This window comes from Pleurodeles waltl, chromosome 3_1 (assembly GCF_031143425.1).
Source record: "Pleurodeles waltl isolate 20211129_DDA chromosome 3_1, aPleWal1.hap1.20221129, whole genome shotgun sequence".
Classification (NCBI taxonomy): domain Eukaryota; kingdom Metazoa; phylum Chordata; class Amphibia; order Caudata; family Salamandridae; genus Pleurodeles; species Pleurodeles waltl.
This window is the reverse complement of record NC_090440.1, coordinates 2,006,094,406-2,006,110,936: the sequence shown is the minus strand read 5'-3', so window position 1 is coordinate 2,006,110,936 and position 16,531 is coordinate 2,006,094,406. Positions and strand designations below refer to the sequence as shown.

The 16,531-nt window shown below is 41.8% G+C and overlaps 1 protein-coding gene across 2 annotated transcripts in view; it reads left to right on the top strand.

Moving 5' to 3' along the window:
* The window catches only part of BCAS3 (BCAS3 microtubule associated cell migration factor), a 2,570,631-nt gene that overhangs the window by 125,961 nt on the left and 2,428,139 nt on the right, over nucleotides 1–16,531 (top strand). For both annotated transcript variants that reach the window (XM_069226456.1, XM_069226455.1), the window contains exon 7: nucleotides 11,516–11,597. In XM_069226456.1, the coding sequence (XP_069082557.1) occupies nucleotides 11,516–11,597 (82 nt within the window). The remainder of the gene's footprint in view (nucleotides 1–11,515; nucleotides 11,598–16,531) is intronic.

Below are 16,531 nucleotides of genomic sequence, written 5' to 3'. Positions count from 1 at the left end.
AATCCTGTGTCCTGTAATAGCTGGACACTTCAAGTGAGGCTGTCATCCCAATTAGGCTTTTGATAAGGCCAAGTTACAACAAATCCTATGAGGTTTGAGAAGGTGTCCCCATTGTCATGTCATATTCATACATTGGGAAATGTGAAGTGTGATAAAGGTGGACATCCTACAATGTGAATATCATGGTGACAATAAGACATTGACATTTCATGGTGGTACATTGGCATGTGTACATATACCTTTCATTCATCCTAATGTATTTGGTGTAGAGAAGGTAAGTGGCTAGGCTGATGATTCCTTGACCCATGTAATACAGTGCAATACCATACCTATATAAATGCAACATATGCTATTTGCTGCCTATATCGTTTGTCAATTGGTACTTCGTGCCTGATTTGATGTTGAAGCCTTTATTTTCCCAGACTTACTATAGCAAATCTGAGGCTGTTTGGACGATGTTGGGTATGACTCTGCACATTTCCGCCTGACTAAATGGTGTAGCAGGTGTCACATTTCACATACACCTATTGGGGTTCTGGGATATGTTGTCATTCTCTTTGCTTGACTCTAGGTGTATGTGTCATTCATGGGTACATGAGTAATCAGTTGTGTAAGTCTTAGTTATGTACTAAGGTTGTAGGAATCCCATGTCTGGACAGTTGTTAGTGATGTAGGTGTTCAGATATTTGTCATGTAGAGGTTTCTAATCAGCATGTAAGGTGGGATGCTATGAGCCCTTCATGCACATTGTTTTTTGTCCATTGTATTGTTGGTGTTATGATGCTCCCTGTGGTTGTCTGTGGATGTATCCTGTGTGCTAGGAAAGCCCCTATTGCAGTGCATAGAATTGTTGTCTATGTGACAAAGTATCAGATTAGTCGGTGCAGAAACTCCAAAGGTATCTTTTCCTAGTATTTAGATAGATGTTTTGATGACATGCTATGTCATTTTGTGATGCACACTCCATGGAAATGCAACATGTAGTGTCTTCATCTGAGGTCTTTGCCATTCCATAAGTTGTGTACAGAATGATCAGTTAGGCATGTAATTGGAGATCAACATGCTGTGTCATATTTGAAGTGAGATGATTTTACTTTCATGGAACATGACTACTGGTGATCGACTGAGCAGGTGTGGAGTTATGGGTAGGTATGATATTATGTTATCAGTCAACTGCATTTCCTTACACTGATTTGATGATGGACAGAGATGATCTGTATGGGGATAGATTTGAGATGTAGCGGATGTTGTGGATGATGCATTTGAGTTACAGCTGAATTGATGGGATGCTGATGTAGTGGTCAGATGGTTGGCTTATGACTCGGGTGAGACTGTGTTCATGTGTGAAAGTTGGAAGTATTGTGTTGTGCCATGATGTGGACAGTGAATGGTTTCTATCTGGGGCTTTATTTGACAAATATGTTTTGCTACTGTTGTCAATGTTGTAATGTATGTGTGTGTGAAAAAATTGAAGACCCTCTCTCTATCTCTTTCTGTGCCTCAGCATCGGCAGGTGAAAGAGACTGGGCACAGCCGAGTGGGGAAGCTGCCGGCCATGGGACCCGGAGTGCTGAGACCACTGACACCGAGGGACCCAGTGGCCCAGAGGGTGAGGGTATTGCAAGGGGGGACACAGGATCCACGTGTTTATCATCGGAATCCTCCAGTGGACACTCCCTGGTGGTGGCGGACCCAAGGGGGTGGATGTCTCCTTTACCGCAGGCACCTCTGCCCCTGTCAGCCCTGCTGCCCTCAGTGAGGAGGCTATGGGCTTCCTGAGGTCGATCCCTGTTGGACAGTTGACCATCGTGAATGCCATCCAGGGACTGGCAACTCAAATCCAACAGAGTAATGCATTCCTGGAGGGCATTCACTGTGCACTTGCTGGCCTACAGATATCCTTTCAGGCTCTGGCCTCCACACTGATGGCAGCCAGTCACCCTTTGTCTTCCGTCTCCCCTCCACCTTCCTCATCCCAAACCCTTCTTCCATGACCCAACCAAAGCACACAGACAGACAAGCATGCATCCACCTCAACATCCAAGGGTAGCTCAGACAAACACAAGCACCACAAGACATACTACCGACATGCACACGAGCAACATACACCTGCACACACATCAACAGTCACAACCTGCCCTGACTCCCCCAGCATCACAGACAGCAGACCTGCCACACCTGCAGATACCACACCAACATTCACAGATCCAGCCACTACACCTATCCTACCCACAGGCAGCACCACAGCAGACCCTCAGACATCCACTCCAGTCACCACATCTGCAGACATCAGGCCCACTGACATTCCTTCATGCAGCACATCGACCATACCTGCAGTCACCACCCCAGCAGAAAGTCACCCACCCAAACGCATCCCCCAGCACCTCCACCCCCCACAGTTCTGTATACATAAATGCATTCACTAACTCACCCACCCAACAGACACCCACCACCTGCATGCATACCTCTCACACACACGCACCCACAACAACCACAAGGAGAGATCAGACAACCACACCCTCACCCTCCACTCCCAAACCCCCTTCTGAGGACAGTCCCCATGTGTCAAAAAAGTGTTCCTTTCATGTTTTGACCTTTTCACTACTCCTCTTCCCTCTGTTTCCCTACCCAGGACTGTCCCTTCAACCTCCAAGACCTCCCCTAGGCCCCTGCAAGTACCCATGCCCTCTCCCTGCCAAGAAGTCTGCCCCCCCCCCCCCAAGAGAACCCAACCATCCCCCAAGCCAGACCTAAGCCCCCCTCCCACACCCAATGCCAAAGGATCCCCTCCCAAACCAAAGCCCAACCCCCACCCCACCAATCCCGGAGGTGCCTGTCTGCCCCCTTGATGCCCCTACCTGTGGAGGTTACATGGCAGTCAGGAGTCAAGTTCGAGGCTCCAAGATGTGCATGAAGTGCATGTTGCACTATTTAAAATTGGACTGGCCTGTGGCCTTGGACATTATTATATTTGTTCCAAATATTAATAAATATGAGGAACAACCAGTTGTTGGTTTCAACGTTACATATTTGTCCTGGATTTCTTTACTTAGGACATATTTGAAAATGGCTGACATTGTTTGAATGTGACTATATGTGTGTAAGTGGTGCTTGTGCTACCTGTTTTGTCTGAGCGGCATGTAAGGTTGTGTGCAGTGCATTTGTCCTTCAGTGATGGGTGTGTGTTGTACGATGGCCATGTGTATGTTGGGGACGTTTTGTTGTCATGGCATTGAGTGGTGTTTGTGTTGACATGTTTGTTGCAGTATTTTGTGGCTTCATGTGCTTTGACTGTGTGCTTGTTTAGTGAATGGTATGTCAGATATGTTGTGATGTGTATTTGCTGGGAATGTGGAATGCTACGTTGTATGGTTGTGTGATTGTGTGTGTTTGTTCCCTGTTGGTGGTACGTTTTGTTGTATGTGTGATTTGTCAGTGGGTAGTGTGTATTGTGTGTGCCTGACAATGCACTGATGGTGTTGCGGTTGTGGTGTTGTAGTGTTGGTTTGTGTTGTTGTGTGTGACTGTGCCGGTGCTGTGTGTTTGGGAGTATGTGTGTGTTATTGATGTGTGTGTGTGTGTGTGTGTGTGATAGCAGTAGTGTGTGTGTATGTGGCTGTCTGTAAGTGTGCGTGTCAGTGTCAGGTTACCTATGTGTGTCTCTTTTACCACCCGTTCCCGATGGGTGTGTTGTGTGTGGATAAGTACTTTCACAATTTACATCAGTGACAGGTAAGTGTGTGTACTTAAGGCTCCTGTCGTCTTCGGCACTGATTCCGGTGGCTCTGGGTGAACAGGAGCAGCAAGAAGATGTGTATTTCTGGCTCCATGGCAGCTCTGGACGAGTATGGCTTTCTGAAGGTGAGTGTCACCTTTTATACATTTAGTTTCCACCTGGGTTTCCATGTGGTGCGGCCGCGCCGGAAACCTTGGCGGTGTGCAATCTTGTAATCTGTCCGGCCGAAACATGGTCTTTGCCGGCCTGGGACCACTAGATCACACTGGCGGTATTCTGTTGGAAATACTGCCATGGTCATAATATGGTGGTCTTCTCCTTCAGGCTGTTAGACCGCCAATGTCCTAATGAGGCCCTATGAATGTATTTGCTACCTTGACAAACACCTGCTTACAAATAAATTTTGATGTAACCACTCAATCTAATTCTATCCATATGTTGTTAAACATACCTTTAGATTAATCCTTGGTTGAATTTTATGGATTAACCTATTTTTGTAACATATATTTTGCAGTCATTCTGGTATTCTGTTTTTTAGGACATTTTATTGAATTTGTTCTGGCTTTAATAGAATCTGTAGATATAACCTGGGCTATATATAATCTAAGAAAAGCCCTCAAACACAGATCATCCACCATATTTTTGTTTTAAATGCGCAGTTTACAATTTTTACCCAGAACTGTTGTGTGATTCAATTATGCTTTGTTTACAGGACTTTTGACAACACTGGAGGGGTTTCTGGCATTGGAAATGCTTAGTGTGCCAATGCCTTCGTTTTTCGTAAAAAATAAATCACTAATTTGGCGTCAGTAAATGCTTCTTCCATTATCTTTGATCCTGAAATGATTTCTATTTTTTCTGTAATGGATGACTTTTTACTTCTCTGGCAGGGTCCCTACCTATTAGAATACTCTTAGTCAGAATATTTTTAGGAGGCAAGAGCATTATTTTACTTGTTTTCAGTTTGCAAGCCTTTAGCTCTGAAATGTGCAAGACTGCTGTGAGATTTCTCAGCATCGCACACCCCAGATTAGCGTGCATTGGGCAAGATCATTTATCTATCTTTCAGATGGCTGCAGTGTGGAAAACACATGGCGTACAGTTGGAGGTTCTGTCCCTCAGTAGTTGAGTGAACCTGCGTGAATAAAGTGCCGCTAACCGAGAAAGGTGCGCCGTCATCACATCCGCAGCACGCCAAGACAAATAGAGATGCTTTCCTCAAATCTGTGTAATTGGGACCAGCAGCTGTTTCACCTGGTAGACTTTGAACCTTTCGAACTGTTTTTCAATTTCGAGACCTTTACGTCAATTTAAGTAGTTGAGTTCTGTATGCTTGGCGAGCAGACAGGGGTATGTGACCTGCAAGCAGAAGCAGACATTCCAGACCACGTCCTACAAGAGCACAAGTGGCCTCCTCCCAGGATTGGAAACGTATTGTGTTGGGGAAAAAGGGTTGATTTCCAGTGGGAGCTACAGTCTCTGAAAGCAGAAGAGTTTACTTCCAGGCTGACAGTTATGGTTCGCAGTTGCTCGTTTTTCATGTAGAATTCTGACTTTTCGTGAAATATGTTTTCTTAAATTGTTGGATACTAGCCGAGTTCTCACACAAGGTCGCCTGTACCAGGCAGGTCTTTTTTTTTGTTCCTCCAACAATAATGTTACTCCTGGAAACTTAGCTGCAACAAGCTCCCAAAGAATGCTTTTAATGTGCTTAAATTGCTTCGAGGTTTGAGTGTAATATTTAATTTTAGAAGATACTTTTAGTTTGATAGAATTTTACAGAGGGAGACACATCGTGTTCCAGTGCATGTACCCTGAAAGTAAGCAACAAACTGCTTGTATACAAAATGTGTAACTTTCATAAACCCTCTCCATACCACAACTCTAAACCCAGCTGTGACCATGAATCTGCAACAGGCTCCTCCCTCCACTCTACCTTGACCCTTACGCTTTCTCCTGCATCCTAACTACAGTCATTCAATTTTCAAGCATTTTGTTGACAAATATTTCACTTCTTGAACAACTTTTTAAAACTGATGTCTTTCAAACTTTTATTTTACAGCAGTTCGCCTAGTACTCCCTGGTGTTGTATATGAGAGCCGAAATTGTATTTTCCGTTTAAAATTTGCATTATCAAACTACATAAATGTTTCCATATTTATGTACAGCTTCAGTGTTAGGACTTCTACCCCAAAAAGCTTAATTGTTGACATGATGACTGAAGGGGCGGAAATATTTGAATTTTTACCAATCCATCAATTGTTTAGGGCACTTTCGTGTTCCCTACATATATGAAACAGAGAGCCTCGTGCACAAAGATTTCAAATAAGAAATCGTAAAACACAACTAATAATTCACAATTTATGATTTCTTATTTGGGAGGTACTAAAATGGATTTGGTAAAAGTGGTTGCAGTTCGCTCACTGACTTCTAACGAGCACAGTGGTATTTTGCATATTGATCTATGTACTAATAGGTCAGTTGACAAAATACAAAATCGTTGTGGGTCGCAATTCAACCTACCTATCAATATTCATGATGTAGGTCACAAATTGCGACCCACTGTGATTAACCACTTTCACAGGAATGAATACCGGCTAAGGTCAGCAGATCACCGTGTCTGTGATTGCTTCTAAGTAAAGCTTTTCTTTCCACAATGTAGCCCATTTCCCAAAAAGGAAACTGGGACACGTTTTAAAATGAAAAATTAGACCAACCTTTTTCAGGGTTAGGCCTACTCCTAAAAACATTTTTGCCAACATTCACAAAGGGAAAGGGGTCCCATGGGGACCACTTCCCATTTGAGAATGGCTTACCGCCTTCTTTGAGTTTATGGTAAAATAATGTTTTGTTGCCATATTTCAGTCACAATGTATTTATACATACCACAAGAAATCAGTATTTGAAAGAAACGCATTAACACGCCCGTTCCATATAGCGATTCCTAATAGTTTCCTAAACCAGTTAACGATGTAGAAAATGTTTTCCAAATTATTAAATGTGTTTAGTGCATTCAAAATGGGGTTTTAGCACTTGCAAATCCAAAGATTTGCCGAATCCAGTGAAGCCAATAGTCTGATAGAAATTCTGTGGAAAAAGAAATAATAATAAAAGAAAACCCATGAGGTGAAGTAATGTGTGAGTAGAAAAAAAAAGTTGAAAGAGGAAAGTGCCGATTTGGGGGGGTGGGGGGGGACGAGGTTTGGGGGAGGCTGGTGAGGTGACACCCATACAACAATTTACAAAGAAAATCTAAATGTCACCAAGTGACCGTATGTGGGAAGGGAAGTGAGTCAATCAAATAGAATCTATGAAATACTTGAAAAGAAACAATAGAGGGGAGCCCATTTTCAAGATTGATGGAAATATATCCAGGCTCTTAAAAAAAAACTTTTATAAGTTAAGTTTGGAAAAAAATGCGTTCTGTATTTGGCTTCTACCAAGTAGCAAATGCCATTGACCTTAAAAATGTTGATTAACCTGTTTAGATGAAATGGTTTATCACAATTGGAGTTCTTAGAATTTGTTATTCCATGAGATCACGAAGTACTAACTGAAGAGATGGAAATGATGAAATTACTATCAATGTGCCGTCAATTTTTTAGGGCACTATGATGTGCATTTAAAAACATAGGGCCAAATTCACAAAGAAAGGAGTGATAGTGAGAACAGAGTTGAATTCATTTTTTCACTTTAGAAATAGTTGTAATAATATGCCTGAAAACTGCTTTACACGCAGGGTTCCAGGTATACTATTGGGCCTGTCATGATTTTTTAAAAACATATTTTGAGCATCTGAATATGCACAAGCATATTTCTTTTTCCTTTTTTTAATATGTGTGGACAAAAAACATTTTTCCTTGTGGAGAAAGCCCTTCACCAGCTCCAGCAAAGCTGGGAGTGATTTGTTCCCATTTCTTGGATCCCGGTTTTGGATGGAAAATCATTCCAACCCTTGGCTGGAGTAAGTATCCGGTGATTTCTATGGTGTAAAAAAGTTAGATTTTAGTTTGTGAATGCATTCAAGTTTGCATGTTTGTGGGTATTCACAAATTTACAAGGCTAACCATGCCTTGAAATCCACTTTCCACTCATTGTGCTTAATTTACTTCTGCAGATATCTCTTTACTCGTGGTCTACCAGGAATCCTTTTGTAAATTTGTGGCTGGTGTATACGAAGACGTTTTCACCTGTAAACATACATTTATGATTGAAAATACCTTTGTGAATCGGGTCCTAAGGCTTAGTATTCTTTCAAACAACTCTGAGTTGCCATTCCCTTATGGTAGAGCAGAGTTATTACTGTTAGAAGATTTTCATTCCATGAGTCTGGTTCCTCTATCAGACAATGTGTTTTCATTTTCTTGGTCTTCAGGTTTTATAGGAAGTTGGAATCTTCTAGAAGCATGTTGTATTTTTTCCAAGTTGCTTTCTACTGATTATAGTGGTAATACAAGAACAGATCAGCCTGTATTGTGCTGTTAAATACTGAATGTCAATATAGGCTCCAAAACTCAATATTCCAACCTTCAAGCCCTGGTTGGTCTTTCAGCACTTCATAGAAAAGCAAGAACTGTAATTCTCAGACATGTAGGAGGTATATGACTTACAGACAGAGGTATACAAAATTGCTCAGGACACTCTAGTACGCATAAACCACCAGTACCATTCTCAAGACGTTCTTCGTGAGCATCACTATAATCTTATCTCTTTAAACACCCTTTCAATGGAGATCTTGCAAAAACGATAGGGGCGTAAGATTGCCTAGTTTTTGATTTGGCAGCTAAAGCAATCACTAGCACATCCCAGTTAGTGATAGAACCAAAGCTCCACCCCCTTCTGTGATGTGCAATTATTGCCACCACCTTGGTCTTGCTCCACCTTTCATCCTCCCTCGACCATGAGCTATACTTGACACCCCTTTTCCCTTCCAGTTCATGGCTGTTTCACATTTAGCCAGCACCAAAGCCAAGTCAATGAACCTACACAGTTGTTTCGGTCTTTTTGGGTCTGCTCTGGCGACCCAGCAAACACACAGCTGGGTTAGGCTCTAACCCTGCCCAGTAACCTTCTCTATCAGTTCCACGACTCTCACCCATAGGTCCCTTATCTCCATATAATGCCACACCTCGTGGTAGAAATCATACCCGTTTTCCGCACCGGGGGCAAACATATATATTAATAATTGATGATGCTGGTGGAAGAGAAGAGTCCTGTAATTTCTCTGATGAAGGCTTTATTGGTGCTCAGAGCTCTATAGACAGAGAGGAAGGTGGGCGTTTTTGCAGCTGAGTAGGGAGAAAATCCCAGGTGTGGATCTCCACGGAGACAACAGGTCTGACCTTGTAGTGCACGTGGCCAGGAGCACTTGTGGGTGACTAAAAATTACAACTTGCCGATCCAGTCAATGTATTGAGTGGTGTGATTTGATTAGACAATGAAGGTGAGGATTTGTGTAAAGGTAGGAGTGAACCAGGTTTCTTCGATGTGCGTCTAGGTTGTTGGTTGTGATAGTGTCTGCGATGGCTGCTGCATCACGTAGTGAGTGTTGGTGGGCCACGCATGATGCACTTTCAGTGTTGGAGGTGTATGAAGTTGAAAACTGGATTTTTTGGGGTCGGGTTTCACAGACAGAAGAAAGATGGAGCATTCCGCCATGTATATGTGTGATTTGAAAAGTGTGAATTTCATTGTGACCACTATTAAAGAGCACTGTACAAATTGTGCTACAGAGTGCTCCTTAAGTGCCTGTGGAAAGGGACTTTGCACGAGAAGAAATAAAGGAGGTAGACCTTTGCTGAACTCAATTGTAGAAGCTTGTTTCTTAGTGAATGCAAAATAGGAAAGGAATTCAAAGAGTATGTCGTTAACAAGGAAAAATGTTATTCTTTCCTTCAATATGGAGTTTGGCGTTGACAGAAGAAATGGTTTCTGTAGAGATTTAAGCCCATCTCTCAAGTACAGGGGCATGTTTACCTTGGACTTTAAGAATGAGGTAGAGGACCTGTAAATGTATTCTACCTTCAGTCAGTGTAGTTTGCATCCACCTTTTAGTGATATTATCAACCAGCAACCACCCACACCATACCATATGTTTTTGCTCCCTTAAGTTCTTATAGGATTTTCTTAGAGCCCCCGCGTACGAGCTGTTTGTGTAGTTTACTCTGGGAGCTAACCTAAGCCCCCTACAATAATATAAGATTTTTTTATCTACCAGAACAATAATATTTCTGGAAAATTGCATAAGAGTACCAACAAACAAATTGTTGTGACTGTGTGAGGTTAACGAGTCAGAGGATCATGCTCTTACACTGTCAAATAAAAGTTGTTCTTGTCCTGTCACATTGTGATGAGGAAGTTGTTTATATTACAAGGAGAATGCACAAAAGGTTTTTTAGTTAATTAAAAGGAAATCCTCATGCAAAGGCCTTAACATGGCTAATTGTGACTCACAGACTGGATTTTGACCAACACAACCATTTCTTAATTTGTTAATAAAAACGTACCAATGCCCAAAACACTCCCCTGAAACACACAACTGCTGCATTTAAATGTGTGAGCACTGAATACTGAGGCAGCGTAATCCGAAAGCCATCTCAGGCCTCTTTAGTCCATTTACAGCCACTCCCTGTTTCTTCAGCTCACTCCTGCAGCTTTCTGCTTTCTCCCTTTGTGACACTTTTCTGTCTTTCTCTTCCTCCTACTTTCACATTTGTGTCTTTTGCTCGCAGTAAATACCTGATGCAGAAAACTAAGTGCTGCCCTCAGAAATAAGTGCCGGTGCCCTGCACCAGCAACCACCAGCTCAAATTAAGCAGTGAACACAACTATCTTGAAGTAAAAAAATTAGTTCTTCATTGTGGAATTTTCTTTGATATTCCTAAAAGTTGGAATATCTTCATGGATGTTCGAGATCCTGGAACAAAAATTATAGAGATAATTTTCCATGCTTCCCAGCCCAGTTTACAAAAAGGAAACATGCCGAACAACACCAGTTACTATTTTCCCTTTAGCCAAAATGTAAACGTACTAGTACATTTGGCGAAGAAATACCACTTAACTAGAATATGTAACCTGGTATAAAAAAAAAAAATGGTGCACCAATTAAATTAATACACCCAGTATGCAAAACACATTTTTAAGAACATTTGTCATGCACTATCTTATCATGCCCAGCAGGGTGGCAGGCAGTTCGTTTTTATTTTCTGCACTGTGAGTTCCTAGGTTGCTTGTGTTCCAGTTCGAGGAGGCCCTGTCCTGGCAGTTCAGACTGGACTGTTCCCATTGGAGAAGGATCAATAATTATTTGCATATAGCTGGGTCCAAACTGAGGTGGCATGGTGTGCAAAATAATGATGGACTGGGATGCGGCCTGAGTACTTACCAGTGGCTGAGATTAATTCAAGCATTCCATCCATCACTTTTTTGTATACCTTAATTAGTTAAATTAACACAAGGCTTTCTTGCAGAATAAAATAAAATGGGGAGAAAATAGATGGTTAATAAATGGGATGAAAGAAGGGTGTCATAACTCAGCACAGATTTGTAGGCTGGTCTTCTGTCTTCACAAGAGAAAGAGAAGACCAAAGAGCTAAGTGAGGAATACCTTTCAAAGGAGCAGATAGTATTTTATCATCATTGTACTTTACTAAGCAGCAAGTCGTGTCATCTCACAGGAACTAACAGCAACATTGGTTTCTCCTTATGTTTTCAAAGTGGGCTTCTAAATTGCCAGCAACAAATAACATTAACACAACTCTTCAATTGTATGTCCTATAGATCAGTGGTGAAGCTCAAGAGCTATTGTCTGTCCGATATGGCCCAGTTCGTGCTGCCCGAATCTTGCCAACGCCACACATAGGTAGGTACCCGGTATACATGATGAGAAAAACTGTCTTCTTTATACCAATTAATGTTAATAAAATACTTGTCTACCTAAGCTAATCATGCTGCTCCACTGTATGCAAGCTTGCAAAGACCCGTTTTCACAAAGCTCATCACGATCTTAATGGCTTGTACAAAATGTAATGTCAAACGTGCTGTACACATGTGCAACCTGCATTCAGTTTTCATGAACAAGTTCTGGTGCAGTGAGCTTTGTTAAAGGTTTCTTAATATGGTTGCATTTGGTTATGGTTAGGAAATGTATAAAGCGCATCGTACACCAGAGGCTTATTGGCACCAAGAGACTGAAAGGCAGAAAGGGCGCCATGATTGAAGCTTTCGGATTAATAATGTATGTCTTAAGGGATTCCCTGAAACGGTTCAATACTGATTGACTTTGGAGAGGTAGGTTATTTCAGATTTTGGCAGCTGCAATACAAAAAAGCTCTATCTCTGTATGTTGTATGTTATTTTACAAACTTAAGTCAGCTGTAGAGAAATATTTGGTCTCAACATAGTTGCCAAGAGAGGTTCTACCATGTGCATATTTTTTGCCAAGAGCTCAGGTGTTTTTGTGTAAAGAGCTTTAAGGACGTATGTCCTCGCCTTAAAGACAATCCTTTTATGAACAGGTACTCTTCAAGTTTCCTTAAAGTCGTAGAGGTTGACTCATGTTTTTTTAGACCGCTTAGAAGACGCACAGCCAAGTTTTGTATCAGTTGGAGAAATTAGATACTTTTTTTTGGGGGGGGGGGCTGATAAGAAGCGAGCATATCCATCAATTCTGGATTGAATCACTGAGCTGACCACATGAATTCTAAGGTCTTTTTTCTAGGGAAGGCAAAATAATGTGGCGTTTTCAAATGAAAGGAGCAAGTTTTGATGATTAATGAGACCTGGCATGCGATTCCTAAGGTGGATTAAATACATATGCCAAGATTAAGTATAATAGCAGAAGTAAGGAGAGAAGGATCCATAACTGAGTGTCATCTATGGTTACTATCGGGGATGTCAACTCTGTTTTTATGAGGTTGAGTATCAGAAAGTTTATTGATATCCATCAGCCAATGACTGACAGACTTTCAATATAGTCTATCTTATTATAGGGGCTTGAATGAGTTAACACACCAACAACGAATTGTGTGTCATCAAAATATACGAACAATTTTGTTTCCATGTGATGCAGTAGATGTGCTAAAGGATACAGGTATATGTTGAAAAGTAACGGTGACTAACTAGATCTGTGCTTCATGCCACAATACATTTTTCTGGGTTGAGGAGAGAAAGAAGCAAGAGATGCCACTTGTTGATGGATGGAAACATATTTTAGCCAAGACAGGGCTATGCAATTATTTCCGGTTTCTGTGAGTCCAGTGATAAGGGTGCTATGGTCTGTTCTTTCACAGGCTGCCTGGAGGACCAGGAGACCACAGGGTTCTGGATCTCTGGTATCCATCAGTCTTCTTAGGTCGATTGAAATCATGAGTTCTGTTCTTCACCTCTGGCAAAACCCAGCATTATAAGAATTAAGGACGTTAGTATGTTCCATGTTATTCAATAGTTGCTGAAAAAGCAATGTTTCTAGCAGTATACGTAAGGGAGGAGTGATATAGGAGAAAAATAATTTCACTCCTCTGAAGTTTGTGTGGCAGAAGAGCATCTGCTTCTCCTGGTAGTTTTCTGGCTGGGATGCACAACAGAAGTGAGGGTGGGCCAACCCTTTTTTCCTGTTGCAGCATCCATCCTCAGTTTTGCATATCTCGTACATGTTTGCGATTATTTACAGCTAAAGCGATAAAAAGGGTTTCCAGTGTCCCTTCACTTACCGAGGTAGGGGCAAAAACACTACACGCCCGCCCAAAAACATGAGCTACAGCCAGACAGAACCTCTCAATAAGAGTGTTGAGAGGGGTACCCCCTTAAGAGAAATGGTGTGAGTAGTTTCAAAATTTCGCTATTTCTAAGGAGCAACAAGGGTTTTAGTAATGAGCACTGGAATGGGTGTTCAAGTGGCTCCATGGATTACTGGTGACCATACACAAACACAAATGAGAACATATAACACTGGGGGAAGTGGAAAAACAGCACAGTGGGACAGTTGGACAAGGCAGCAGGGAAATATCTTCCATACAGACAACATGGTATCACTTGGCAACAGTGCGTCGTTGTTCCTATAATTCAGTTTGGCCATTGCTCCTGCAATATGATGTTATATGTGGATGGCTATCACCATACAGCATTTATATCTTGTATCCTGAATGACGTTAAAGACCACTTGATCTGCGATTGATGCTATTCTTTCAAACACTCTGTGGCTCAAAAATAGGATGTGACCATGTTCTTGTGGGCATGTTGAGACAACCCTAATGTGGACACCAAAGACAAGTTTATTATACAAAGTCTTATGGAGCCAGCTTGAAAAAATGTGACTGCGGAGCAGTGAAAAAGAAAGAGCTTTGCTGTTCTTGCCTCTCAGTCAGCAATTGCTATAATAGACCAGAAAAGCTGGTGACATTGTAAACAGGCCACCCACAAACTTCTTCAGTCTGCTGCTGCTTTCTTCCTCTTTTATGGCTTTTCAGTCCCAACCAAGGACTAATCTTTGACAGTCTTCGAAGATGAATTTAAAAGATGCCATTTGTTTGTACTCCCCTCTTTGCTTTAGTGCTTGTTTTAAATACGCTTTTCAAACAAATTGACCTTTCCAGTTGCGCCTTTCTTGACGTTTTACTTAATTAATGTACAAATAACCCCCCCCTTTCGTGATTACTTAAATGTGGTTCAATCAAGTTCACGGACCAGCTGTCTCTTGTGCTCGTGATTATAGACTCCTCTGAGCCACTCCCCCTCCCGGAAGGGTTTGCTGCAAATGTAAGCAACTGTTTATAAACAAATAAATCCTTTTCAAAATGAAGCCAGCTCAAAGAAAATACAAACGCTTCTCCAAATGATGCATAGACACGCTCACATTTGCTTCAGTCACGCTTTCAAATAATTGTTTAAAATTAAAAAAAAACATACATTTCATGTATTTTGTCACAGAACAGGGCCCCTTCTGTGTGGTCTGTGCACGGCAGAGGCGCCCGCAGTGTTTAATTAACAAATAATTGTATTGCCTCTAGAACAAATAAGATTGAAATTTGTATATAATATCAGTTGGTCAGTACCCATTCATTTTCTCGAAGGATTTACTAACTTCCACAAAGAGCAGTGAAAATGAAAAACCTGGTGTGACTAAGTAAGCAATGGAGCCCTGAAAGATCTGGTAGTGAGCTGGTTTAGAGGTGTTCTCTTGGAATGGAGTTTTGACGATTACTCTGCTTAATTGGGATTGCACTATTTAGTGGTTCTTTTTTATGAGAAGGGAGACGTTGAGCAATCCATTCTCCTGCATAACAATTATTGATTGATGTAGATGCAAAACATGGCAAATCCTCTACTAGGACAGATCTGTGGCTGGATTAATGAAAGAACAGTGGCGGCTACTGCCAATCAAGGGTGGTGGGATGGTTGGGGTGGGGGAATAGAATGGAAGTGAGGGGTATAAACAAAACCTGCTGCTCCATCCTGCGCTGCTCCATATCCTGCTGCTGGTCGCTTCATCTCTTCCCAGCAGTCACCACAGGCTCCCAATTCTGGCTCTGCTCTCATGCTAAAGCTAGCATGAGAGCAGTGTCAGGATTGGCCTGTGTGGGCTGGTCTGACACTCGCTCAGACACAGGGAGCCTGTGCCATTTCTGTGCAACACAGCCAGGTTTGAGAAATGTAAGTGCGCATGTCTGTTTGGCCAGCCTGAGACGGCAGGCCAAACAGACATGCGCACTTTACAGTGCCCACTACTCCTTCCTATGGCTAGGCCCGCCCTACTTTCCAAGCTGTCAGACAGCGGCAAATAAAATGATAATAGCATTCTTCTAATATCATTTTATTTGCTACTGCCTGCCTGACTGAGCAGGCGGGTGATGCTCCTCCGCTAAAACGGATGAGCCGCCCCTGTGAATGAATGATCTGTAAAGAATTTTTTTTAGAGCTTGCCTTTCATCCATTAAACAAGCATATAACTTCAAGTACTTGCCCAAGAGATACTTAGAAAGAAGGTCTCGCTCTACACAGCTTTATTTAACTTCTGTCAGGTGTTTAATTTAGTTTACGAATGCCATTTATGGTAAAAAGCTGGGGATAGCCAACAATAAATTGCATCTGCTCATCCTGACTTTTGGACCAGAGTCAGCTCCAAACATTTTTACATTCACCCCTCCTGTTTTCTGGATTCCTTTTTGTTGGCTTTAGGACTCTATACACCTTACCACTGCTAACCAGTGTTAAAGTGCTTGTGCTTACTCCTTAAAACATTATAAAATTGTCCTACACCTGATTCATACATGTAATTTGTTTTTTAAGTCTCTTCTAAAGTGGTACACCATGTACCCAGGCTCTATAAATGATATGCTGCTAGTGTTATGTTATGAGGATTTATAGAGCGCATTGCTACCCAAAGGCCTCCCAGTGCTAGTGGACCTGTAGTACTTGTTGTTCCACCCACATAAGTAAACTTTTAAGACGTGTCTCAGGCCTGCCGTTGCAGCCTGTATGCAATTTTAAACTGTCATTTTGACCTGGCAATATAAACCTTTTATAAGGAATACACCTCACTTTTTAATACATATAAGTCACCCCTAAGTTAAGCCATCAATACTCCATAGGGCAGGGTGCAGTGTCTTTAAAAAGTTGGACCATATACATTCAAGTCTTACGTGTCCTGGTAGTGAAAGACTCCCACATTCTTCACTACTGTGAACCCTACCTCTCCTATGGGTTAACATTGGGTTACCTTATTACATTTAACAATTGATAATGTTTGTTTGGGAACAGGTAGAAAGGTCAATTTTGGTCTCTAAATGATTGTAATTT